Here is a 25,057-nt window from a genome sequence, read left to right on the forward strand (position 1 = left end):
CTATTAAAATTTCGTGGTTTAATTATCCACTTGGTTTATTTTTCATTTAAAATGGGATTTTTAAAGTTTATATTTAGTTTTTATACGTTTATACACTTATCAAATGTAAGATCTTTATTTATATTTAATTACACAAAATCATATATCTAAATATTTATATAAGGTGTATTAACCACGCTAATGTATTTATGTAGTGTTCTCATGATTTTCTGGCCCATAACTTTGTACAATATCATGTCGGAGGGAACGACTATGGCCTCCCTCACCTGGCAGTCGACGGCAAGTTGCGTTACCTTTTGCCCGGGAACTTCGGCCTTACAGACTCATCAGATAAATTTGTATCCAGTATGTTCTCCAGAGGCAGGAACGTATACTTGCTTCGCCTAGAGGATCTGTTAACAAAGCGATTTTATTGGCTTTTCTTCAAGAATGTTCTAAGGACGAATAATGTTCTCCTGCTTACACTTCCACCAAAGGACAGTGTTTTATCTGGAAAAAATAATAAATGCGACGAAGCATTCGCTACAGAATTCTCAAACTCAAATTTAGAAAAATGCAGTGATTTTAAACAAATACACCAGGAAACTCTCTTAAAATTAGAACAGTTTCTATATAAATCCAAACCTAAATGTTCTTTATCAATAACAGAATATGACCCAAACCTTGAAAAAGTTTTCGATTTAATCAAATCTTCAAGTATTTATAGCAAAATAGAGTCTAGAAATACATTTAGTTAACACTGAGTTAAACGATATTTAGGAAAGTTATTGGGAGATGATGTACGTGTAAATGCAAAAGATTTCGAGTCAAATTTAATATCAAATTTCTTAACTCTAAATCTTTACGTATGTTAACTTTACCAATTGACATTTAGTTATATGTTTAGTTAAATTGTAAATTTGTTATATTAAATTATATAGGGAGAATTGAATACTGTGAAAAATGATAGTGATAGTCCTGATAATGAGAAACGAAAGAAAATGTTGGTAACTGTTAATATTGACACGTTCAGTGTGTTGCAAACGTACTCAAGTAATAGCCAGAACAACAGTAGTTTGATACTAACACTCGAGTTGTCCAGACTCTTGAAGGACGTGAAGAGCGAGCTTTACGACGTCATCTTCCTCTTTTACTCTGGATCAGTGATAAATTACTCTGGCCTGAGACACTTTTTACACAACTACAAAAAAGACGACATCGAATTTGCAGTCAATTTCCAGGACTTATCGGGGGACAAATTATATTATTACACGCTCGATGATTTTTTCACAGACCTAGAACCTTATATGAAGGTATTATTTTTATTCAAGAATTAGTTTATTTGGAAGTTACACGCATAACTTTATTTATACAGTTATATATGTGTTTTAGGAATTTGATCCATCACTTGAGAATGTCGTAAAGCAGGAAAATCCTGTGAAAAAAGATGAAACTACTGAAGAAAATCAAGAAAAAGACTTAAATCCTCATAATAGATTCAACAATTTGGGCAAAGTGGAATTAAACTTGCCAAATGAAGTTGACACCTTTAAGTCATTTACTGTTACAACCACAAGTGAAGCCACTCCACTGTATACAAGATGTTATTCTCTTAATTTCAGGTTTGCGTTTTTAAAAGTCTAGGAGGAGTTAATTACTCACTAATATAAACCATTATAACCAATTGTTTAGACTTGATTATGATTTATTAACACAAAGAATTGTTGATTTCGCTCAAGTGTTTTTGAACCTATTAAAATCAGAAGATCAATTAAACCTTGACGTATGAGATATTTACTAAATTATTCATGATAAAAATGTTTAGAAGGAGGAAATAAAAGCTAATGTAAAGAAGTGGGACGAAGTGTTGAGTGAGCCGAGGAACGTTTTGACTACTAATTTGTTACTGTTGGACTCTGTGAAAGAAGTAGTTTCACACTTGGAGTCGAATTTGGGCAAGATCCAGGTCCAGAACTTTAGAACCCACATCCAGGAACACAAGTTCTACTCGTCTGCACCCAACAATTGCACAGTTTTCGTAGGAAAACACCCAGCATTTGATCTTTTAATACTGGTGGCAGTCACCGTGTACATCCTAGTCATCTGGAGCCTGGTCAGAGGATCCCCAAAAGTCGCACTCAACGACATCACGGAGATGTTCCAGCAACTGTTTAACGAAAAGAATTTCAAATTTAAAACTAAATAATCACCCATAAGCTAATATACTCAGTAGTTTGTACATAGTATATAAATGAAGTAAAAGTAGATTAATCAATTTTGTTACAAACAGCAAAGGTCTGGTTCCACTCACGGGCGACCTTTTCGGCTCCTAAACGGTCAGTTTTGAAATGATTTGCAACAGAAGCATCAAGAGGATCATCAGGCTCAGGAGCCGATAAAAGGGCCTGAATGCTTAGTAAAACAGTCCTGATTTGTAAAGCAGGACTCCACTTGTCCTTGAGAATGTCGAGGCAAATGCGACCGATTTTATCAATGTTTGGATGGTAAATACTGGTTAGGAAACGGACTTTGGGAGGGTCCATAGGATAATGTTCGGGCAAAAACAACTCCAACAAATAAACTCCACCCTCATAAGGAGTGGAATCAGGGCCTTGCATATGAATCTTAAAGTGCCTATCATTTCCAACAAATAATTCCGCCTTGATTCCAGGGGCTAAATCATAATATAAAGTGTATACTCTAATATATTAACTATAATAATAAGTAAAATGAATAATTTGGAAAATTTTGGTAAAATGCAGAAATAAAAAACGTACGAGAATCAGTAGCGAGACTCTCAGTCTCTTTGAGAATTCGCTTAGAAGCCATCAGCAATAATTAAAATGAGAAGAGCGAAATTAGAAAAATCTGCTCCCCATATCAACTTTCAATTCCCATACACAAAGAACTAGCCCATATTAATCGTTTATTGATACTAAAGCAAAGTTGTTGATTGAACTCAAAATATCCAGCCATTCTAATCCGACGCCCAGCCGGACCAATGTGTGTTTTTAGCGGGTAGATTTTATGTCTGGATTTTTTTGATTTTTTCCCAAAACGCCTTCATCACAATTTAGTAAAATATCAAATTAAAGATTTTAAATACCAAAGTCTAGTATAACCAGTATTGCTAAAGTGTGTAGAAAATGAGTCAGATCTCGGGTACGGAATCCTCGACAAATCCGTTGTCGAACACACAAAACTCGTTCCTTAACCAGTTCCAGATTATGACCTCGTCAGAAGATGAAACGTCCAAATTGCTAGACTTTTACGACCGAGTCTCCTCAGGAACCGTGAATCTGCACTCCTCATCTCAAAATGACGAGTCTGTGGAAAGAAAAAAGAAGCTTTTAGATAAACTAAATCAGGACGTTTTAGCCGAATATGAAGACGCAAGAAAGAGTGTCATAACTGCGCAACAAAATTACAAATCCCTGGTGGACAGGTTTTTGACGTTCGCCTCTGAGAATAAGCAAATTTACACCAAAACATTACAGCTTTATGAGGAGGCGTTTAAAGAGTACGAGAAATCAACAGCCGCAACTAACCTCCAAATGCCAATGCACCTGCGAATTATAGTAAATTTAAGCCTTTTGTACCTCAGAGCAGACCATGCAAATTCACTCACGAAGTTATTAATAAAGTCGCCGTACGTCTCATTCCAGGCCTTTGAGGACGCGATTGGCGAGATTTGGAGGAACCAAGCCTCCAAAATACCACTCCCAACCCCGAAACTCGGCATTTGCGGTTGGCTAGGAAGACACCACGTTACTCCAAGGGGTTTATCATCAACAATGATCAATACACTAGTGGCAGTTGAAGGAGTTATCAACAAATGTATAAAATTTGTAAATAGTTATATAATATTTACATAAATATATAGTGAAATATGTAATAAATACCGTTATCTATCTAAATTTAGCACCGTATACACCACTAAAAGCATGCTGTAGGCTCGGGAGTGTATCCGAAGTTGAGCACGAGCGTGTATGTTGGTGAGGATTTGTTGGACGTGTACAACGAGAAGGAAAAGACGGTATATATCCGAAACCACTACGACTTGACAGATCTTAACAAAACCAGAGTGGACACGACAATGCCACCACCAGTTGACCCACAAGGTAAGGTGGTTTTTAGACAGGAAGTGGGCCTGAGTAACTTCAAGAACTACCAGACGTTTGTGCTCCAGGAAACACCAGAGGACTCGTCACTGGGCCAAATGCCCAGATACGTCTCGGTGATAGCACAGGACGATTTGTGCAATAAAGTAAAGTGTGGCGATAGGGTGCGTATTTGGGGTGTTTACAGGATGCTAACGCCCAATACGCTCAACTCAAGCACCATAGGGAGTAGCATAGGGAAGCCGTTTTTGGTGGCAAATCATTTACTGATCAAGGACCACTATACCTTCTCTAATACCACTGTGATTACGGACGAGGACAGAGCCAGATTCAAGTATTTGGCTGGCAGAAATGACACGATAACTGTTTTGACTAATAGTGTGGCACCTTCACTTTGTGGCCTTTCACTTGTAAAGAAAGGAATTCTGCTCATGCTAGTTGGTGGACATCTGAACCCAATTAACGATACGCAACAAACAGCCTACAACTCTAAGAATTTGGACACTGAAACCACCAACGAAAACCTATTCAGCAGTGGAGAAACTAGAGAAAACCTGAGGGGTGATATTCACGTCTTACTGGTTGGAGACCCAGGTTGCGGAAAGTCTCAGCTTCTCAGGTTCGTAATGACATTGCTTCCAAATACCATTTCTACCACTGGAAGAGGATCTACTGGCGTTGGTTTAACAGCTGCAATTGTACAGGATGAAGGTACTGATTGAGTCCCGAAATTCCCATAATCCTCTGGGACTTGGTTTTATTTATTTACGCTAGCTATATATTTGTTGTTCTCAATCAATTATCTAGTATTAGTATAGTCAGATAACTAGACATGAGCTTAAAATGTATTAGAGACCGGAGAACGTAAAGTTGAGGGAGGAGCAATGGTGATGGGAGACAGGAAGATAGTGCTGATAGATGAGTTCGACAAGATGAACTACGCAGACAGAGTGGCAATACACGAAGTTATGGAACAACAGACTGTCTCTGTGGCAAAGGCGGGAATACATACTACCCTAAATGCAAGATGCACAGTACTAGCAGCAGCTAATCCACTCTACGGATGCTGGGCTGAAGATATGCAAATTAATGAACAATTAAATTTTGAATACTCACTTTTATCTAGGTACGTAACGGCAAATGATTCCGGATATTTATTAGTGTGTAGGGCACTTAGATTTACAGTTATTTAGTATTGCCATAGTTAATTATATACTAATATAACTTATAATTGTATAGATTTGACCTGATATTTATTGTACGTGATGTTAACAATGAGATACAAGATGACAGAATAGCAGACGCGATTCTGAGGAACATAACACAGAAATCGAAGCCAGTTCCAGCAATTAATAGGCTTAACAAGACATCAATTATACAGCCGATTCAAAGTGACCTACAGCTTCAAGTCCAGTACACAATAACAACAGTCAATAACACTGGATCTGATTTTAAGACGGATAGTGTAGGAGCAGAGGAGGATTTGAAGACGAATCAGGAGAGAACTACAGCTAGAATGAGGACAGGAAGAGTGTTGAGAAGTGGGAGAAGTACAGGTCGAGCAAGTAGTTCGGACCGAGTGGACTCTCTTTTTAACAATAATTTGACATACCTTGATGATCGTGGAGTTGAGCACGAGATCCTCGACCTTTCAACGCTTAAAAAGTACATTTATTACTGCAAGGACATGTACTACAAGGAAATGCACCACGCAAAGAACTGGTCACCAGGACCAGAACTAACAGTTTTGGCCCGAAATGAGATCAGTAAGAGCTATTCACAGATGCGTCAGCGCTGCAAGGATAACAAGAAGAAGTTGCTGCAGCTTGTTTCACCTCGTACCCTGGAAGCTATTCTCAGGCTCTCGACAGCATTCGCGAAGCTCAAACTCAGTAGATACATAACCAAGGAACACGTGAAGGCTGCAGTAAAGCTGTTGAACTATACCATTTTCGGCGATGTTTACACCACGAAAGACTCCAGTAAGGAGGACGAGGACGTTGACTTTAGCAGCGGCTCAGAAAGCGACGACGACTTTGATGACCAGGAACTACTCTCATCGGATGAGGAGTACGATTACTCTAAAAGTAGCAGGAGAAGCAGTACTTCTAAAACCAATAAACGTCTTAAACGTTCCAAACAAACTACTAGTAGTAAAACTGCCCCTGGTGCTGTGCTAAGTCCCGACAAAACTACAGAAAGCGCAGAAAATGTCGACGACTCTGTTTCACCACAGTTTAACAGGAATTTGATGGATAATTTGCAAAAGCTAGATTACGGTGACGGAGTGGAGTTGAATGAATTATTCGCAGCATATAAATCGTACGAGAAGGACTTGTCACTGACTAAGTTTAAGCGACTGTTAATCAACTTATCGAACTCAGATAACGCGCCAATTGTTTATGCAGAGGACGATGAAAAAATTTATACTTGCTAATTTCTAACTCTCCATTTATCTGTTTATAATATTATGTACACAAAATGTAAGGGTGAGCATATTAAATGAAGCATTGGGTTTTGAAGAACCTAGTGATGTGGTATACTGAGAAAGCCGAGGTGAGGACAACGACGAGAATTTCGAGGAGGTAGAATGCCAGAATCCAGTTATTCATCGACTTGTAGTTGTCATAGAGCTTTGTGGAGTTGCGATTCTCCGAGATTTGGTACTCCTGAATCACGTTTGCGGATGCGATAAAGTGGTGCAAATGATTCGTCAAGCTCTCCACCTGGTGTTTCTTTGCAGTCGTCTGAACAAAATTAAGATTTATCACGCAAAAAATAAAATAGTTGTGGACAAACTTCGTAATTTACATCGTACTGTGAGTCTCCTCCTGAGCTGACGTCTGCGATTTCAAAGTTCAATGAAATTTTACACATTTGGCTCATGTACCAGAGTCGCCCTGGACAGTGGACGCAGATGTTGTAGTTATCAGTTGCCGGAGAAACAAACGACAAACGTTCTGAACACTGTAAGAAGCGTTGAAATGACTTACTATGTGTTTGGTCCTGATCTAATTTCATATTTTTAAGCACTCGTCTATCATTATCTGAAATCGACAATACGCAATCTCTACCTAATCATTCAATAAATTATTATATATATAAATACAAATATATATATATAATGATATAAACCTTCTTCTGAGATGAGATCATATGAGACTGATAAAAGGGCCTTTTCAGGCACATTTTCAAAAAAACAACGCTCGCCATTTTGGGGAACCAAAAAATATAATGAACAGGCCGATTTTAAAAATAAATTAAATAATGCAAACAGAAAAATTAAATCCATTTCATTTGCCTTCCATATATTACAAATTAATTCATCTGTTAATGTTAATTTCTCTGGAATTCCCCATTATCAGAACAAACTTGATTTTATCTCTGATTTATAACAATTGTTAGATTAACCAAATTTTAACTTTAATTATTCTTAAATCTATCGCATTTCCTCATCAGTGTTGAAAATTCTCAAATGTGTAAATTCCTGGCTTTCAAGTCCTTTCACATGAAAATAAAGTGAAATGTCGGTTATTTCCTCCTTTAGACTCAAAAATATCCCGCCAAAGTTTCTTATTCCTACTTTTCTCCCAGGAAGGCCAATTATTGGCACTTCTAATTCCTTAGTTTTTAGGCGTTTCTTTTCAGTTCCTACACATTTCTACCGCTTATCAAGTGATTTCAACAATACTTTAAATTTTAATTCAAGTTTCTCTACGATTCCTAATCCGGCTCTGAATTTCCATCGATTACCAGAATTTTCTAATATTAACACTGTAAGATTGTTTTCTACTAGGAATATATCTGGCCGTTTATTCTACAGACGTAGGCCTAAGATGGTTCCTCGATACAAGCCCAAGAAGCGGAGGTCTTGTTGGCTTGAAGGTGCTCCTCAGAAGAAGGGAATTGTGGTGACTGTTAGGCTTGTGACTCCCAGGAAACCCAATTCGGGTTTGAGGAAGGTCGCCAGGGTCAGACTCACCACTGGGAGGACAGTCACTTGTCACATTCCTGGTCAGGGTCACAACCTTCACACTCATTCTGTGGTTTTGGTTCGTGGTGGCCGTTGTCAGGACGTCAGTGGTTGTCACTACACTGTTGTTAGAGGCAAGTATGACCTTCTGCCTGTCAAGAACCGTGCCTCTTCTAGGTCGAAATACGGCGTAAAAATGACTGAGGAGATTAAGAATAAAAAGGCGATTAGGAAGCAGGAGGTTCCAATAACTACTCAGCTCGACCGGGAAATATTCAATGAGATTAGGGCCAATGACTGGTTTAACCTTGACGGAACTCCTTTCGAAGGTAAAATTGGTCCAGACCAGGATGTTCCCTTTGATATTTTCGCTTTTAACACTAGGTGGAGATCCATTTTACACAAATCACAGTCCTAAATTTTTATATAATATAATATAATTTAATTTGCACTGAATATTTATATAATTTACACTGAATATTTATATAATATTTGGAATATTAAATTATGTGTCATAAACTGGTAAGTTGTTTAATTGTTCAAGGGCGAGTTTTAATGAGTTGATTCTATAATCAACTGGAGATAATCCGTAGACTGATTTGACTTGTTCTGGGCTTTCGTATGAGAAGTTTATCTTGGATATCAACTCCTGTTTGCATTCAGTTGTTGACTTTATTATCATCGGCACATTCATATCATCATATTCTATCGTTTCGTATTCATCTGATTCCTCACCACTATCAACACGATTGTCTAGTTTACTGTTATTTGATACATTATCATGTTCACAATAATCATCTCCAATTGTGTTTGAATCTGAATGGCTAAATGATTGGGATGAGTTCGAGATGTATCCTGTATCCTGTGACGTTGACTTGTTAAAATCACTGATGCTTGAAGTTAAGGATGCCGGGTGTGTAAAGAATAAAACATTTTTCACTCTTCTTGCCAAACGGTCGATCCTTCTCATATACTTTATATCTCTCTATACCATTATTATATATTATTATATGTTATAATTTGTAATATAAGTTACTTTGAGTAGTTTGTTGTAGTTTTCCATTTAACCGAACATTTTAGAGAACATTTTCTTCTGCTTTTGTAGCTCCAGCTTTATCTTCTTCTCCACTCGATCACATATCTAAACAATTTTTTAACACATCCGACAAAATAATAATTTACTCCATAATAGTAATCTGAATAAAGGACTAATATAGTGGGTTGGATACAATTTTGAAGTCTTGGTTATTCGCATCGAGTTGTAATCCTTGATTAGCGTCCTTTAGGGAATTTTCAAGGTCGTTTAGCTTTTCATATGCCACGGCTCTTCTGAACAACGCCTTCGTGTTATTTGGACTAAAAGAGTATTACACCCTCGATAAAATTTCACAAAAGAAATAAAATAATTATTTATTTTAGTTAAAGATTCTTCCGTTAAGAATAATCTTGAATTTGGAATTTTAACAAAAAAATTAACAACACAGTGGGGACACCTTACACATACAGATGAAGAAGGAAATATATAACTGAGTACTCAGGGAATACCTTATATCAAGAGCCGATGTACAACATGATACCGCCTTATTATAACTGGCTGGCACATCCATTCTTAAATAACACTAAACCACAATTATTAGTATTATAGGAATTATCCATATTAACATTAGTAATATTAATAGTATTTTTAGTATTATAATAAGTCTAGTAATGACTGGATAAGAATTGTTATAAAAATTACCATGGCTAGATTCAAGTTGGTAGCTAATCTGAGTTGATTGATGGTAGTTTTTTCATCTTGGTTAGGGTTGGTTACTTTGGCACAGTACTGAATAACCTTGATATAGTGTTGAATAGCTAGTTCCACGTTTCCTGCAGATATCAAATCATTTCCTTCGTCCTTATTCTTTTGAGCTCTTTTTATACAGGTCCCATTTGGCAACACAACGTCCATGTCAACTTCCTTTTGAACATGATTTATGGGCATACTCTCGCTAAGTTTCTGGTCCTTTCTTCTCTGTTCAGCGTCTTCTTCTAGTTTTAGGATATAATTTGGGGCCAATTGCTTAACCTTTTCCTGTACGCTTGATAGAGAACTACTGCAAGATTCTGATGTAACACTTTTGTCACTTATTGACTGAGTACTGAACGATTGCAAGCCGTCTAGGAGTTCACTAATTTTCTCCATGGTTTCCGGGTCAACTGTGTGTTTGTATGCTTCCGTTAAGTCATTCCTAGTTTTTATCACGTAGTTATCAATCTCGTTCAATATCATCATCTTATTCATTTCTTCCTGCTCCACATTTCTTACATATTTTTCACGTTCAAGCATTTCACTATAATGGGCTGAATCGGGATATGGAGTCTCATTCCTAGGAGTTTGGCCCATAGAATTGACCAAAAGACTTGTCGCCCCGTACGACATTGCAGAAGTGGTGTCAAGTGAAGTTCTAACACCTCTTACACACCCTAATAAACCTGAATACTCTGATGCAATGTCCTTAATAAATGCTATTCTTGACCCTCCCCCTAACATTTCAAATGAGTAATATCCCACTCCTTCATCCACTTTACTCATTACTTCCTTTATCAAATTATTTAATCCATTCTAACCATTCAATTATATTAAGTATAGTTGAAGTATAATACTATATTTGATATTATAGTCAATAGTATATTATAATAAAGATATGGTGTTAAAAAAGTACCTGAATGTGTTGTGTGAGTAACTGTAATTGTTGTCTAGTGACTACGGTGGAGAAATCATCATCATTTGGCAATACTCTCTCGACATCCAATTTTGCATCATTTAGTACACTTAATTCTTTTACACATTTTACACACTACAATTTAATATACACTGTAACTAATAAAGTTGATTATTTTTAGCTAGTTAAGTTATACTGATTTGTATAGGTAATATGATTGTCTTGATGGAATCACAAGTTTGGTATTATAGTTGTTTTCAATTTGCTGCTTAATGTAATTGCACAAAGCTTCAAAAACCTATACACTTTAAATAAAATTGTTAATTACTTGATAAGTTCCTATGGTGTCGGTTGAAGATTCTGAGATAATTTTGGCTGTTAAACTTGAGTCTTCAGAAGCGATTTCAGCCACAAAAAAAGTTGTATGTACGAATCCAACATCCAAAAACGCAACTCTCATCCGTTGATCGGGTGCACTTTCACCGTTCTGACTACCATTTAGTTTAACAAATTCATTGTATGAGTCTGGTAAGTGGGAATCTGACCACCTCTTTAATATACATTCCGACTCTTTAAATAGTTTAACTTCTTTCAATTCTAATACAATATTAAATTATTGCCAAAATACATCTGGTAAACTGTGAATATTTAAAATAACTATAAATAATACTTAGGAGTGAAAGGGAATAATGTATAGATTTCTTAAATTCTTCTGTAAAGTAGGTTGGAACCGCAACTGATAGCGTAATCTTCTCATTACTGTCATCTGGGCAGTTAAATTGGGTTCTAACGGTTTGTAGAAGTTTATTCACGAAGAAAGCGTATGATTCGAATGGGTGAACTAGCAGCGGCGAATCATCAAAGGTTACTTTGAAAGATCCTGAAGCCTCGTCAACGTCCAATAAAAACAAGTAACTGTGTTCGTTAACATATTTCAACAATTCTTCTTTTCCCAAACCCACGATATATGGCAACAACTATAACATTGTATAATAATGAAACTGTAAATTAGGGTAATTAATGGAATACTGGGATGGTGTTTTTAAACAAAGTTGACGATCTGGCCTCGGCTTCTTCTCCATAAATCCTATAAAAATTGATAGTATCACTTATAAAAATATAAAATAAAAGGAATTAAGGGTACCTAAGCCTTTTATCAAACGAGATAATTGAGGGTGTTTGTCTATTTGCAAGTCGGTTAACATGAAGAGTAATTTTATTGTTATTATCAACAACTGAGATTCTAGAGGAATCTCCTCCAAAATCAAGTCCTACTCTCACATAGCCTTCCTCATCCATTTTTACACTTGATTTTTTTATTTATCAATTATTGAAACAAACGAATTTTTAACGAAAATCTAACTGCTTTAGAAGATATTTAACTAATATACTATTATTTATATATACCGTTTGTATAGTGCTTAACCTGATTATACTTTACCTCCTTTATAATTAATTAATTAGTACACATTTAGGAAATTAATGTATTTTTATTTAGATTATGTCGGAAATTATTAATGAATCACAAAATGATTGCTCTTTTTTGATTGTTGACTTTGATAATCTTAGTTTTGATTATAAATCGGTTTTTGTTAATTTTTTGGGCACAATTGCCAATGCTATTAATAATACATTAATATCTCCATGGAATTTTGTTATTAATTCTGATTCCATAAACAACGGTTCAGACTTATCTGATAATTTAGAACAAACTTGTATAAATAATTGTATAAATAATTTACTAAATGCAGAAATAATAAGTTTTAATTTAATTGAGGAAAGCTTGTCGGCTTTAAACTCAGTTTTGTCATCTGAAAGCAGTAAATCAAACCCTAAATTAATCTCACTTTGTAATGTTTTTAATGGCTCAACCTTATACTATTTAAGTGCCAAGGATGGTCAAATTTCCATAAATGAACTTAAAACTAATGATAAATTAAGTTTGAGCAATTTAAATCAATTATTATTCCAATTTCTGCCTCTTGGTTTACACAACTTTTCACCAAGTTCTCTTCTGAATGTTGGCACAAATTTGACCAATTTAACTCACTTTACTGATTATTTCATTAGTTCAATTGGGTCAAAGGATTTTAATGATTATCGCATTGTACTAATTACATCATTTCCTGAATCCACAGTGGAATATCTCACAATTCACGGTAGTTTTACACATTTTTATCATTAATTTAGGTATGACCCGGGATAATTTAAACTCAGTTTCCTTAATTAATAAAGTCGAAGATATTAAGATTAATAACCACAGTCTTTTGAATGGCTCAATTAAAATAGTTTCTAACAATAATAATTTTATCGATAACACTACAGGTATTTTTATTTTACCTTGTTATATTTATAAATTAGGCCATTTTTGGGGAATTCTAGGGGAAAATGTAGTTTTAAATAAAACTCATGTAAAAAAGTGTTCCACAGAAAGGTAATTTGTGTTTAATTACATCCATTCTTTAGACCTTTAAAAGTTGATTTGGATAGTGTTCTGGATGTAAATATTTTATCTGGAACTTTGGGTTGTTTTTTGCTTTTAAAGTATTATTACTCAATTAGTTTCATACATCTTTATATTTCCAAATGTAACAATTTGTTTAGAAACAAAGTGAAAATAGTAGGGGAAGTATTTAAAGGTTCAGGACGAGGTTTTCCGTTACTTGGAATCCCAACTGCTAATCTTAAGTGCAATTCATTGCCACATCTCATAACAGGTAATAATATTTTAGGTATTTCATCAGTTGTTTTACTAGTAAAATGAATACATAGGTGTTTATATTGGATATGGATATATAAATGGCAGCAAAGAAGTGTCAGAAGATACTCGTATAAATGCAATTGTATCCATAGGATTTAATCCACATTTTTACGGAGAAAACTACTCTGTAGAGCCTTATTTTTATCATAAATTCAATGAATCACTTTTGGGTCTAACTGTACGCTTGGATATTTACGGCTACTTAAGAACTGATTCCAAATACAGTTCGCTTGAAGATTTAGTTCAAGCCATTCAATCTGATCTACACTTTAATAAACTAATCTTAACTTCCACCAATAATGTATAATAAACAACACTATATATATATAAGTGTATAATGTATGGTGGTATTTGAGATTATGCGACTAGTGTTCCTGCGGTGGAAGCTTGATATTTCCATGTTGCGGGCAATTGTCTCTTCTTCTTATAATATCTTGCAAGTCTATGGATCCTAGACTCGACCAAAATTAGTCTAAACTTTGAGTCCTTGTCGTTCAAGTTCTGCTCCATGTGTTTTCTCATAGACACTGCCTTCTTTATTAAAAAGTACAAATCCTCAGGAATCTCAGGGGCTAATCCTAAACCAATATTAATACTATATATTATGGGTAAAAAATATTGGGTCATAGAGTAATAAATTAATATATTAATTACCTTGTGCTTTAAGAATTCGTAGTATTTTGTTATTGGTAACGGCCTTTACTTGTGGAATAGCCATGGAATCACGTAATGAGACACCGATTTGTGATGGAGTTTGTCCTTTTTTGGCAAGTTTTGCAATTTGTTCCTCAACTTCAAAGGGTTTTGTTTTTAGCCAGGAAGGTGGTTTTCTACCGTAGGGAATACTCGAGGATGAGATACCCTTACCCTTTCCGTACATACGACCCATTTTCTCAAGAAATTAATAAATATTATTAATCTTAAATAATAGAATTACCAAGGATAAAATTAATCTAATTTTTCTTATACATGGGGCAATGTGGTTTCCTACACCCTTTTATATCAATTATACCTCTAAGGAATAGATAAACACATTAAAAACATATATTTAACATTAAATAGGAAATCTATAAAATATCGGGTTGGGTTATAAAAAATTAATTTCTAGTGGTGAAATATGATAAGATAGAATTTTTGATTTTTTTAGAGCTGTCCTTCGGAACTGATTTTAACGCCCTTTTAAGGCCTTTTTTACCGCTGTCAATATTAACATCAGTCTTGTTCTTTACAGAGTCTTCAAACTGTTTACTCTTAACTACAGAATCCTCAGTCTTTTCTGAAGCTTTATTACTTAAACCTGAGTTGTTAGTATGGTAAGAGGAACCAATATTATTCACAGTTCCAACTAGTTTACTCATTGGAGTAGCACTATCATCATGTTTTTCGATAATCTTCCTAGCATGTGTTAGGAACTCATACTTGATAAATCTCGGATCATACGATACATTTACTAAACAGCATCATTAAACATATGCGTACATAGTTATATAGAGCAAATGTGTAAATCCTTACTAATATGTTTGGTATTCACGGGGTAGGAATCTCCTGTGTTAACAATGTGTTTATGCACATCTTTGGCGTATTCTTGCAAAAAAATCTTCTAAAAAAATTATTAAAATATTTTTATGGTATAATTAGGGTGATGGATACCAGTGAGGTTGCGAGTGTTGTTAACGCCTTTTTGTTCATTTTAGGAACATGTTCATCAATTTCGAGAATTCTCTTAATTCTATAATTTGGAATAATGCGATCCGACATTTTTTTAAGAGTTTACGCAAGAATAGGGAATAATACAAAAATCCCAAACATTGACCACCCAACACATAGATCATAATTAATTTTTTTTAAAGGGTCAAAATAGGATTAAATTCCAGCGGAAGGTCAACCCAAAAGTTTTTTAAGGTGTGTGTTTAGTTCCTTGAGCAAACTCATGTTATAACACATGAAATATCCAACGACAATAAGCAATATTAAACATATAATTATAAACACAATTACACTAATTTTATAGTAACAATCAAGCCGTTCCATTGCTTTTTATACTATTTTTACACTATAAACACCACCACTATACAAATTAGTCGTGTTCTCAGACAAAACCACTCATTTAACCCTTGATCATCCAGATTTTACACATTTTCCATATTCTAAACATTCGTTTCATTCTCAACTGAATGATAATTAGTCGTTAACTTAGGATCCTTAGGTGTTATCTAACCTTATTTTAGGGGCAATTTCGAGATTTGTTCTTTAATTATTGTTTAATTTATACTTTTAGTATTAATTTATATATAACTTAGTATTAATTTAGATATAATTACGCTTAAAGTTTATATAACATAAGTATAACAAAAGTATATTATATACTTTTAAGCCCTGATTTACTTTGATTTGATATAATTACATGTTAGATTATTTTGTTCCCAATGTATATTTGTCCATTATATTCTAGATTAATTCATACTTTTAAAAGCCACAAAGTACCCTTTATGTCCATTTAATCCCAATAATACGACTTAACATCTACACCTTAACTAACTTTGCTGGCCTCTCACCCTCGTTCAAAACCCTTCTCAAATGAGCCTGAAGACGAACAATGGATTTCACAGTCTTCTTTAGCTCACGCTGGTACTGAAGCCGACGCAACAAAGCTTCCAACAAATCAGCCAAGGGAGCCCACTTGGCAAGCCTTTCTCTCACAATTGAAGTCAAATGATTAGCAGCTTTCCGAGTCAAGAACATTCGTGTCTTTCCAACAGCGTAATCTGAGGTTCCGAGCCCAGACTCAGTTACCAATTTTATAGCCTTATCCTTATCAGAGAGCCTAGAGTCCTTAACAACAGCCAAATTTAAATAGGCATATTGGTCGTTGAATTGAGCAAAAGTTCGTCGATACGAAAACCCTAATTTTCGAAGTTGTAAAGCCTCAATTACAGACAAAGCATGCAATTGTAAGATTACACGGACCGAGTTCCAAGTCATGGGCATCATCTTGTCATTTGGTGAAATGCATCTGATAAAGTGAGGATCAGTACTATTTATCAAAGTCATCAAAGAGTCCAATTGGTTCATAAACTGAGAACCAATTAACATTCCCTTTGCCAACTTTCCACTAACCACTTCATCACCCATAAATAACTCGGAAACCAATGGATTATTTGATGAATTTACCAGTTTTACAAGTTCGCCAGTTAATAAATCCTTATTTTTAGTTACGAAACCATCGGAACAGTATTGTATTGGTCCAATCGTATGTACAATTAAGAAATATTTGTCCTGTCTGGACTTGACATATTTTGGATTATTTGAAAGTTGAGTATTACAAGTCGAGGTTAGATTTGCATCATTACCACCGGGAGCGAGACATTGATCCTCCAAAATTGACAAAACGGACTTTGTTTTACCACAAAGAACGTCAATTACAAGTGAATTTGATTCATATTCCAGATTAGGACATGCAATTCCCTCATCAGCATAAAGTTGAGCCTCCCGTTTAAACACGATGTTAACGAAATTAGTCTGTAACATTTCATTGGTAATGTTAATAAAAAGCTGTTCTAGTGAGTTATTCTTGAAGACTTCAAAGCCGAAAATGTCCAAGAGGCCAATGAAGTATTTAAAAGGTTCCGGAGGTGCAATTGTCTTATTTACAGTGGCAACCAGCCAGAAAAACAACTTATTGTAAACCGCCTTACTCAAACTCTTCTTCAAAACCTCAGATTCGTCCTTCCTCCTCGGACTTACAATCTCACCACCACCCACCATAGTCTTCTTCATAGTTAAATCATATTTTAATTGGTCATAGTCGAGGTATAACAGTTCTGCACAATCCCTTAGAAGGCTTTCATTAGTAATAACAGAGGCATCGGTTAAACCTTCACGTTCTTCGCCTGAAATTTGGACATTTCCAAGTAATAAAACACCAGACAACAAACTTAGGACAGTTTCCTTTTGTTCCTCAGTCAACTTCATTTGATCAAAACTGTTTAAAATTAGGCCAAAATCCTTGGCATCATCAACACCATTCACCTCAGTACATTTATCATTGAGGTATTCATATTCACCAATACGTTTAAGTTTAAGTTTTGAGCGTAATTGATCATTTGCACCCTTTAGAAGTTGGTAGAAAATGTGATAAGAACGTTCATCATCATCCTGAGTTACGATACGGGACTTTTCTAGCAAAAAGGTAACAATTGAACCATATCGAATTCCTCCTTCAGCTGCCACGTCAAGTTGCATGAAACGACCAAATCGGCTACTATTATTATTGCGTATCGTTTTTGCATTTCCGAACGACTCAAGTACCGGATTAAAAGCCATTACAACCTGCTGAATATGACTCCCACCAGTAAAACCGCTTCCAGATGCAAAGTAACGCATCATCATGTTTGCGGATTGCGTTTTCCCAGCACCAGACTCGCCAGAAACTATAATTGTCTGGGAATATTTGTAGTCGTGCAAATTTTCCAGTGCCCTCCGACTAGTATAATATACATGTGGAGGCATATCTAACAGGTTCTTGGCTCTTTTGTACCGTTCAATTACGTCCTGTCCAGAATTTCCCAAATCTTTAAAAGGGTTAATGGAAACCATAAGTGGGTCAGCTGTTGAGTAAATCTGGTTCTTATAAAAACGATGACGTAAAAAGTCTAGAACGCAAGGAATTGAAGTTTGAGGTAACATCCCGATGTCACCGTAAGTCATCGGGTCAATTTGACTATTTGTGTTCCAAGCATTTGTTAATGGGACTTCGAATTTCTACACGACATTATATGTGAAATTTATAATAGGGTTAAAAACTGAATACAAATTTCTTAACTAGATATAAATAACTATATAACTATTGTTATAGTTGTAGAAGTTGACTGTAAATAACACAAACTTCATCATTGGGTGGTTCAACTTGAGTGCAAACAAGCCTTTCTGTAGTTGATCCTGGATGAACTAAACACTTCGCGAACATGAGTTCAGGGTTTTCCCTAACAGCAGGAGCCAAATCAGACCACACATAAACACCCTAAAATTACATTAACCATACACATCAACACACAAATATGTAATTAAGAAATATGAATAAGAAATACGTTAAGAACGTTCCCATTAGAGTCAAAAACTGCCAAATTTGAAGTGGCGCGTTTGAGCGCGTTAGCGGTCTGGATTTTTTCCTTATTGCTCAGGTCCATTTTTAAAATTTTTATGAAACAAATTAATATATTAAAATTTTATGAAAGCCTGAAATTTTATATGAAATTTCGGCTCAAAAACGACAAACTGCATTAAAACTAAAATTTCACTCAATTTCTAAGAATTGTCAGACTAAAAAACAAATTAAGTTAAAACACTCAAAATTAAAATATTCAACAGAGTTGATCAGAAATATACGCAAAAATAACCGAATACTCAAGTCACACTACACACATTGAACTAACTTACACCACCTAGCACAAACACCGGAGACTCGTAAAGGAACATTTCCAGGCATTTAAACCACCAATAAACTAATTTTAAAAATTCTAGAGAAATTAGCTAATTTTATATAACTTGGTAAAAATTATATGTATTCTTCCTGATCCATTATAATCAAATTTAAAATTCATGATTAATAAAAGTATAAATAACTATTTAATCCCTGTTAATAGTGTTTAAAAAGAGTAAAAATATGTTTGAAAAAGTTACATAAAAATGTGTAAGTAAATTCTATGTTAACTCGAAGAAGTAATCAACATTGTTATAAAACACACATTCTTCAGTGATTAGCCTTCCTTCTTCTAAAACCCCTTAATTATTTACTACATTTTATTATTTTTATAAATGATTAAGTTAAATAGTCTTTTTCCAGTTTTTTCCAGTTTATTTTTAAAATTAACTTTCACCACAATTATGTTCATATATTTTGCTTACTTAGTTAATCTTCCCATTTTTTCTCCGGGAATATAATTTAAATTTATTTTTCAATATATTCTACGATTTATTACCTTTTCCATTCATTTAAAATTATCATATCTTATTTTGATTATTTTAATGTTATTTTGTCTTTCTGCCTTATTTCTCATTTCTACACCAATTTTACACATCAAATGTATATAACTTATCCTACTCACTTTTATATACATTACTGGTGTATATATTGTAGTAACTTGCATCTTAAAACATGCGTCTCGTTACCCATCATTTTAACTTTTTTTACATTTTCCTCCTTTATTTATTATTTTCTTCATTTTTTAAGCTTTTAACTATTAAAATATTTTTTGATCAAATTTATAAATTTTAATACACTGTGGGTTGATATGAGTGTAATGTATGTGTTACTAAATTTGTATATTATTTTTTTAACGCGATTTTCCAGTTCCTCGATATACAGAAACTGGACTTCCATCGCTAAATCGAATTTTAAGAAGGGAAAGGAGACTTACAAGTTAATTATAAACAACTTGCGAGAGAAGGAAAACGACTGTATGTCCCTACTATCCAACGATAAACACGTTACTGAAAACTTCCCTATCGATTTAGATTACATTCATAATTCCACTGATCCTTATCCTTGCCTTACACAATTTAACAGAATTGGTATTCACATACCCTTATTTCCATTAATCTTAACTATTCCATCCTTATTCTAATTTTTATTTACCTCAAACCTATCTTTACTTTTGGTTTATTTGTTACTTTTTTGAGCCTTAATTGGGCTTAATTTAGCTATAATTTAACTATATAAATTGATGAAATAGTATTAAGATGCTGTTTTAGGAGATAAATTTGATATTGACGATGAGGGTGTGGAAGTGGATGACATGAGTTATAGCAAGATAATTAACGAGGCAGGGTGTTGGAAGTATGTTTTGGGAGAGATCAACACCCTTGATGTTGACAGTTGTGACCTAAAGGGAGACGCCTCTAGGTCACTTATCGCACTTGCAAAGACCAAATGTCACTTTTTAAGAGCTAACAGGAAGTTCCCAACTAAGGAACAAGGCTGTATACTAAACCCCTCTAAATTCACACCTGGCCAATTAAATAAGTATTTATCCCCTAATCCTGATAATACAGAAGATAATAACTCTGAACAAGAGTACAGAATAAACCCATGTCGAGAAGATTATAAAGGAAATGAATGTGAGAAGTTAAAGAGAATAATAGTATCGCACTGCACTGACCCCTCAGTCATGTCAGAATCTGCTTTTCAGATGTATCATTCTGATCTAAACCACATCGGTAATTTTTATACTAGTTACCACCAGTTAACTTACATAAATAAAAAAACGTAATATATGGGTTTAGATAATATATGTTTTTATTTGCAATCTGGTGACTGGAATCAGAGAACTGAAAGCAATGTAAGTTTCATTTACATACTTGTGATTACAACTTTAAACTTAAATTCTTTACTATATCATTATTCTCTATGTTTAGATTAATAAATTGGCCGATTCTGCTAATCACATGGTAGACGTTTATAATACTTTTAAGGACCAATTTGAAATCTTGAACAACAAGCAAAATGAACAACTAAATAAGGCCGAAAAGTTCCTTCTTATCCTACTTTAATAAGTTTTATAGTTATTTACTCAGTTATATCTCTGTATAACACATTATTATATAGTTTAACATTGTGGATTGATAATATAAAATCTGATTTGGGTGACGTTTTGAGGATTATAACTTCCGTTAAAGAATACCAAAGAAGGATCTTAGGTACTATTTTATAATTTTTACCGCTTTAATTCCCTTTTAGAGTTTATTAACAATTTTAAGACCTACTGCACTTACATAATCTTTGTAATTCTAGGCGTTATTGCCACTTCTTTCGAATTCGCAGCCAACTCAAGATGGAAAGTTCTTACATGTACTGTACTATCACTACATGGCCACTTATATAGATATATTTAAAGTTAAATTTGTATAATATATATTTTTTAGGCATTGGAGTTTCATGTATGCTGGAGACTTTAACACATAAGGTGTTTAATGGCTGGATAGATTTTGAAATCAATGACTACTTTTCTACTGAAACCCAAGACTACATTCTAAAATTCATCCGAATAGTATAATTTATAATCTAGATAAGGTATAATGTAAATGTAGATGATGGCGAGTTACATAATACTGGAGTGGCTATATGCGTTCATATGGTGAGGCATTATAGAATTACAATGCGTTTACAGGTATAAGCCAGGCTGGAAGATAACTTTAAATGAAGTCAACGAACTGAAGAAAGTTATTGAAAACCCGATCATTTACATTCCAAACAACTCTCTCTCAAACAGTAACCTTACTTCACTCCTAATACTTATACAATAAAAACACAACTCTGTAACATGTTTTTTAGTGAAGGAAATCAAATACACTCTTGACGAATTCGTGGATAAATTCGGCGATGAGAGCGACGACAGTGATTATTCTTACGGTAAATCTCCACACATTCTATTCCAACTACTCAATTAAAATAAATATAATTTTCTAAATCTTGTGAATTGTAGAATCTGAGAGTTTGAGCTCTTCTGAGTTCTTAAGTGATGATGAGCTGGGGTCAGGCTCCGACTACCTGGTCGAGGATTACTTAGATTCCCGACTTTTGAGAAATAGAAGGAAGCCCTACTTTACTCGCAGATCACGCATGTTTCATTACTAAATTTTTCTAAAATTTATGGTACACAACTAGCTGTTTCGTGTTATTTTATGGCTTTGGATGAGTCTAAATTCCTCTCCGAAATTACTGGGAAGATATCCAACATTTTACTTTTGGAGTCTGAGATTCTCAAAAATGTGAAGCTTGACACTAATTTCGGTCCTGGTTCTCGGACAATTAACACTGAGAAGCTTGACAGGCTAACTGAGCTTTCTCGCGAGTTGTTTTCCGACATTACTTTCGTTTCAGACGAGTTGCACTCCCTGACTCGGGAGATTAACCCTTCTTACACTCGCGTAAGTCCTTTCCACTTAAACAAGCCTCTGAACCACAAGGGTCTTAACTCCTTCTCCTACACTCTTCCTCTCGAACTCCAGGCCTCCAAGCAATTTAACCGGCTTTTACAGCAGTTTTTAAGTCAATAATTTAATTCTTATGTATACATAACTAAACTGATTCACTAGATTGGGTACTATATTAAATTATTTAATGCGTTTGAATTGTGATATTAGGCTAAAGTGATCTGACGCAGGCCATTTCTATACATTTCATTATTACCATATTATTTTCAATATATATAAATATAACTAGGTCTAGTAGAGCATTGTATATAGCTGAAGAAATGCTGGACGTAGTATAGATAAGGAACTAAGGAAGTCATTGGTGATAACTAACTACTAAAGGATATATAATTGCAGAATAAATAGTTCCGTATGGGATATAACTATATAACCACATCTGTTTAACCAAATATTGTAATGGAGTACCTTATGTGGTAAGTCACCATTTCGTTTAACTTGTGAGTATTGGGGCATTTCGTAGATGGCCTCCAACTGAACAAAGTTTGGGTCGTAACAAATGTAATCAACGCAACCTCGCTGCCATCCGTGAAAAGCAGTAAACGCTGGCTCAGAATTAAAGCTATCACCCATTGCGTAAGCGCTTGACAACTTAAAGGGACAATATATCACATCTCCACTGCCAATGTTGTTATTATCAACACCATTAGAAGTAGTATCACCATTGCTAGCGCCATTAGATGAGATTAATGAAAGTTTATTGGCAAATTCACGTGACAAATCAGTTGATTTGGGCTTTATGAGATTAATGAAATCTTCTACTGCCTCAGAACTAACGTGATTCGGCTTAACTTTAAACTCTTCATCAATTCCAATTTCTTCATACCAGTTATTATTCTCGGGCATTTCATCCGAATTACCATTACAGGCTTTAACTGTTTCCTCAGCATTGGAATGGTTATTGGTGAAAACACTTCCTAAAGTCTCACTCTCTATAGTTTTATCCTTATTACTATGAATAGCTTTATCCTTATTTTTAGTGGAATAAATATCGGAAATGTAGTGTTTGGCATTGCCTAGAGTTTCACCAGATTCGTTATGTCCTGTTGAGGCAGTTAAATATGTATTATCGAACATTAGATATTGACCGGAGAGTACTCTGCGGTTACTGTTCCTCAGAGGCGCAAAACCGTTGAAAATTAAGTTATAAATAAGGCTCTGAGGGGTAATGTTAAAGTCGGCGCAGATAATTACAGAGGGCTCTGACTTTCTCACACGACTGGCTACCCAGTGTTTGTACTCCTGAGTGACTGAAATTGTTGATTTTACACCCAAGCTAAAAGTTTCTACCAATGGCTCAGTAAACTTAATAGCGCTTTCAGATGAATTAATCAATTCAATTGTCTTCTGAATGCCCTTGAGCAAGTTACACAGTTGGTACAGTTTAATATCTCCTCTGCTCTTGTTAAATATCAAATGTGTATTCGTTAGAACCAACACATCGGATTCACTAATCTCATTGCCTTTACTCTTAGTATCATCAGATCTTTCCAGATTTTCTGCAGAGTCATTAGCATCAACTGAGTTGCTAGAGCGTAGATCAACTAGTGCCAGAATGAGTGCCACTTGCGGTTTATCGAAATCAGGTCGTTGTGAGCAGAATTCAAGTTCATTTTTGAGTAAAAGTCTGTACCTCTGGCTCCTGTACAGAGTTAAAACCCCGTCGAGCTTGTCCTGGAGCTTACGCTTGTATACGGAATTATAACCCATAGCTTCAGTTTTGGGCTTGAAGAACTCAACGTAGTCCCGTTCGTCAATTTCCTGGAAACACAAAAGGTCAGAATTCGACTGTGAGATCTCACTCAAAATTTCTTCCCTACGGTATTCCCAACTCATCGTTCTCTTGTCGTTTTGCGCATACTTATCATCCACCAAACTCTGGGCTAACGCGTTAAAGCTCATTACTCTAAAACTACGGTTGTCGTTACTACTAACGCCATTATCAATAGTTTTTAAATTATTGGCGATATTATTTGTATTAACCATAGTTGAGGAAATGGGCTGGGGTTGAGTTAAATAATGCCAAAGTCTGGGCAATCGTTCGTCAGCCTCATCTTTATCATCGTTTTCACAGTTCTCACAGCCATTAACAGCTTCATCTTGGGCGTTAATTGAGGAGTTTGAAATAATTGATGACGAAATGGATGACTTAACACTATGTAAAAGACACGCCTGTGTCATTATATTACGCTGATTTACCACTTTCGATAACATTTTACTGAATTTGTTGCTATGCTTTATATCATTATCATCAATTTTATTATTGGATTTATTATAAATTTTACTATTGGATAAACTACGATAGGTAGTACGATTTGTGTAAAAATTAGAAATAAAGTTTGAATTGTGAAAAATTCGCCTATTGATTAGCTTAGTGGTAATTTGCGATGATAAAATCATTTATCGGAATTACTGATATCTGGCGGAATCGACGCCATCATTTTGCTTGCAGTTATTATATAAAAAACGGATCTTCCTAGTCTTCAATTACTGCTTAAAAGAAAAAAAAAGGTTAGTAAAAAGAGGTTAA

General features: G+C 34.8%; 15 protein-coding genes across 15 annotated transcripts, besides 6 other annotated features; 7 read left to right on the forward strand and 8 right to left on the reverse strand.

Annotated features, from left to right (window-relative positions):
* The first annotated feature begins 51 nt into the window (after positions 1 to 51).
* Positions 52 to 108: a sequence feature (Signal peptide predicted for TA20505 by SignalP 2.0 HMM (Signal peptide probability 0.675, signal anchor probability 0.000) with cleavage site probability 0.597 between residues 19 and 20).
* On the forward strand, positions 52 to 2,185 carry TA20505 (uncharacterized protein; the record flags this gene model as incomplete). Its single annotated transcript, XM_949167.1, has 7 exons — positions 52 to 105; positions 195 to 696; positions 760 to 845; positions 921 to 1,292; positions 1,372 to 1,601; positions 1,672 to 1,762; positions 1,805 to 2,185. The coding sequence occupies 7 exons, from the start codon at positions 52 to 54 to the stop codon at positions 2,183 to 2,185; spliced, it is 1,716 nt and encodes a 571-aa protein (XP_954260.1).
* Positions 2,027 to 2,095: a sequence feature (1 probable transmembrane helix predicted for TA20505 by TMHMM2.0 at aa 520-542).
* Positions 2,186 to 2,246: 61 nt separating the features above from the next.
* Positions 2,247 to 2,808, reverse strand: TA20510 (ubiquitin-conjugating enzyme e2, putative; the record flags this gene model as incomplete). The annotated part of the gene is made up of 2 exons (XM_949168.1): positions 2,247 to 2,653; positions 2,757 to 2,808. 2 exons carry the CDS (start codon positions 2,806 to 2,808, stop codon positions 2,247 to 2,249), a joined length of 459 nt encoding a protein of 152 aa, XP_954261.1.
* A 317-nt stretch (positions 2,809 to 3,125) lies between these two features.
* TA20515 (DNA replication licensing factor Mcm2, putative) lies at positions 3,126 to 6,537 on the forward strand (the record flags this gene model as incomplete). Its single annotated transcript, XM_949169.1, has 4 exons — positions 3,126 to 3,834; positions 3,933 to 4,811; positions 4,953 to 5,226; positions 5,340 to 6,537. The coding sequence occupies 4 exons, from the start codon at positions 3,126 to 3,128 to the stop codon at positions 6,535 to 6,537; spliced, it is 3,060 nt and encodes a 1,019-aa protein (XP_954262.1).
* A 61-nt stretch (positions 6,538 to 6,598) lies between these two features.
* TA20520 (uncharacterized protein) lies at positions 6,599 to 7,392 on the reverse strand (the record flags this gene model as incomplete). Its single annotated transcript, XM_949170.1, has 4 exons — positions 6,599 to 6,847; positions 6,900 to 7,060; positions 7,094 to 7,174; positions 7,236 to 7,392. 4 exons carry the CDS (start codon positions 7,390 to 7,392, stop codon positions 6,599 to 6,601), a joined length of 648 nt encoding a protein of 215 aa, XP_954263.1.
* Positions 6,632 to 6,700: a sequence feature (2 probable transmembrane helices predicted for TA20520 by TMHMM2.0 at aa 4-23 and 183-205).
* Positions 7,324 to 7,383: a sequence feature (2 probable transmembrane helices predicted for TA20520 by TMHMM2.0 at aa 4-23 and 183-205).
* Positions 7,336 to 7,392: a sequence feature (Signal peptide predicted for TA20520 by SignalP 2.0 HMM (Signal peptide probability 0.988, signal anchor probability 0.000) with cleavage site probability 0.574 between residues 19 and 20).
* Positions 7,393 to 7,624: 232 nt separating this feature from the next.
* Positions 7,625 to 8,491, forward strand: TA20525 (ribosomal protein s12, putative; the record flags this gene model as incomplete). Its single annotated transcript, XM_949171.1, has 1 exon — positions 7,625 to 8,491. The coding sequence occupies one exon, from the start codon at positions 7,625 to 7,627 to the stop codon at positions 8,489 to 8,491; it is 867 nt and encodes a 288-aa protein (XP_954264.1).
* Positions 8,492 to 8,578: 87 nt separating this feature from the next.
* TA20530 (uncharacterized protein) lies at positions 8,579 to 9,043 on the reverse strand (the record flags this gene model as incomplete). The annotated part of the gene is made up of 1 exon (XM_949172.1): positions 8,579 to 9,043. The coding sequence occupies one exon, from the start codon at positions 9,041 to 9,043 to the stop codon at positions 8,579 to 8,581; it is 465 nt and encodes a 154-aa protein (XP_954265.1).
* Positions 9,044 to 9,281: 238 nt separating this feature from the next.
* Positions 9,282 to 12,077, reverse strand: TA20535 (peptidylprolyl isomerase-like protein, putative; the record flags this gene model as incomplete). Its single annotated transcript, XM_949173.1, has 9 exons — positions 9,282 to 9,429; positions 9,619 to 9,692; positions 9,812 to 10,678; positions 10,779 to 10,913; positions 10,975 to 11,076; positions 11,107 to 11,375; positions 11,449 to 11,755; positions 11,808 to 11,886; positions 11,923 to 12,077. The coding sequence occupies 9 exons, from the start codon at positions 12,075 to 12,077 to the stop codon at positions 9,282 to 9,284; spliced, it is 2,136 nt and encodes a 711-aa protein (XP_954266.1).
* A 202-nt stretch (positions 12,078 to 12,279) lies between these two features.
* TA20540 (riboflavin kinase / fad synthase family protein, putative) lies at positions 12,280 to 13,846 on the forward strand (the record flags this gene model as incomplete). Its single annotated transcript, XM_949174.1, has 6 exons — positions 12,280 to 12,937; positions 12,969 to 13,103; positions 13,140 to 13,212; positions 13,245 to 13,322; positions 13,383 to 13,510; positions 13,551 to 13,846. The coding sequence occupies 6 exons, from the start codon at positions 12,280 to 12,282 to the stop codon at positions 13,844 to 13,846; spliced, it is 1,368 nt and encodes a 455-aa protein (XP_954267.1).
* Positions 13,847 to 13,896: 50 nt separating this feature from the next.
* On the reverse strand, positions 13,897 to 14,428 carry TA20545 (ribosomal protein s15, putative; the record flags this gene model as incomplete). The annotated part of the gene is made up of 2 exons (XM_949175.1): positions 13,897 to 14,117; positions 14,194 to 14,428. The coding sequence occupies 2 exons, from the start codon at positions 14,426 to 14,428 to the stop codon at positions 13,897 to 13,899; spliced, it is 456 nt and encodes a 151-aa protein (XP_954268.1).
* Positions 14,429 to 14,636: 208 nt separating this feature from the next.
* On the reverse strand, positions 14,637 to 15,297 carry TA20550 (uncharacterized protein; the record flags this gene model as incomplete). The annotated part of the gene is made up of 3 exons (XM_949176.1): positions 14,637 to 14,989; positions 15,052 to 15,139; positions 15,190 to 15,297. The coding sequence occupies 3 exons, from the start codon at positions 15,295 to 15,297 to the stop codon at positions 14,637 to 14,639; spliced, it is 549 nt and encodes a 182-aa protein (XP_954269.1).
* Positions 15,298 to 16,062: 765 nt separating this feature from the next.
* Positions 16,063 to 18,725, reverse strand: TA20555 (myosin a, putative; the record flags this gene model as incomplete). Its single annotated transcript, XM_949177.1, has 3 exons — positions 16,063 to 18,300; positions 18,425 to 18,559; positions 18,627 to 18,725. The coding sequence occupies 3 exons, from the start codon at positions 18,723 to 18,725 to the stop codon at positions 16,063 to 16,065; spliced, it is 2,472 nt and encodes an 823-aa protein (XP_954270.1).
* Positions 18,726 to 19,838: 1,113 nt separating this feature from the next.
* Positions 19,839 to 19,892: a sequence feature (Signal peptide predicted for TA20560 by SignalP 2.0 HMM (Signal peptide probability 0.632, signal anchor probability 0.000) with cleavage site probability 0.426 between residues 18 and 19).
* On the forward strand, positions 19,839 to 21,419 carry TA20560 (uncharacterized protein; the record flags this gene model as incomplete). Its single annotated transcript, XM_949178.1, has 5 exons — positions 19,839 to 20,109; positions 20,290 to 20,754; positions 20,821 to 20,876; positions 20,953 to 21,065; positions 21,329 to 21,419. The coding sequence occupies 5 exons, from the start codon at positions 19,839 to 19,841 to the stop codon at positions 21,417 to 21,419; spliced, it is 996 nt and encodes a 331-aa protein (XP_954271.1).
* Positions 21,420 to 21,476: 57 nt separating this feature from the next.
* Positions 21,477 to 22,171, forward strand: TA20565 (uncharacterized protein; the record flags this gene model as incomplete). The annotated part of the gene is made up of 5 exons (XM_949179.1): positions 21,477 to 21,584; positions 21,625 to 21,662; positions 21,705 to 21,805; positions 21,869 to 21,946; positions 22,020 to 22,171. 5 exons carry the CDS (start codon positions 21,477 to 21,479, stop codon positions 22,169 to 22,171), a joined length of 477 nt encoding a protein of 158 aa, XP_954272.1.
* A 47-nt stretch (positions 22,172 to 22,218) lies between these two features.
* On the forward strand, positions 22,219 to 22,593 carry TA20570 (uncharacterized protein; the record flags this gene model as incomplete). The annotated part of the gene is made up of 1 exon (XM_949180.1): positions 22,219 to 22,593. One exon carries the CDS (start codon positions 22,219 to 22,221, stop codon positions 22,591 to 22,593), a length of 375 nt encoding a protein of 124 aa, XP_954273.1.
* Positions 22,594 to 22,845: 252 nt separating this feature from the next.
* TA20575 (enzyme, putative) lies at positions 22,846 to 24,927 on the reverse strand (the record flags this gene model as incomplete). Its single annotated transcript, XM_949181.1, has 1 exon — positions 22,846 to 24,927. One exon carries the CDS (start codon positions 24,925 to 24,927, stop codon positions 22,846 to 22,848), a length of 2,082 nt encoding a protein of 693 aa, XP_954274.1.
* Positions 24,928 to 25,057: the final 130 nt, after the last annotated feature.

The sequence above is a fragment of the Theileria annulata genome, chromosome 1 (genome assembly GCF_000003225.4).
Source record: "Theileria annulata chromosome 1, complete sequence, *** SEQUENCING IN PROGRESS ***".
NCBI lineage: Eukaryota > Apicomplexa > Aconoidasida > Piroplasmida > Theileriidae > Theileria > Theileria annulata.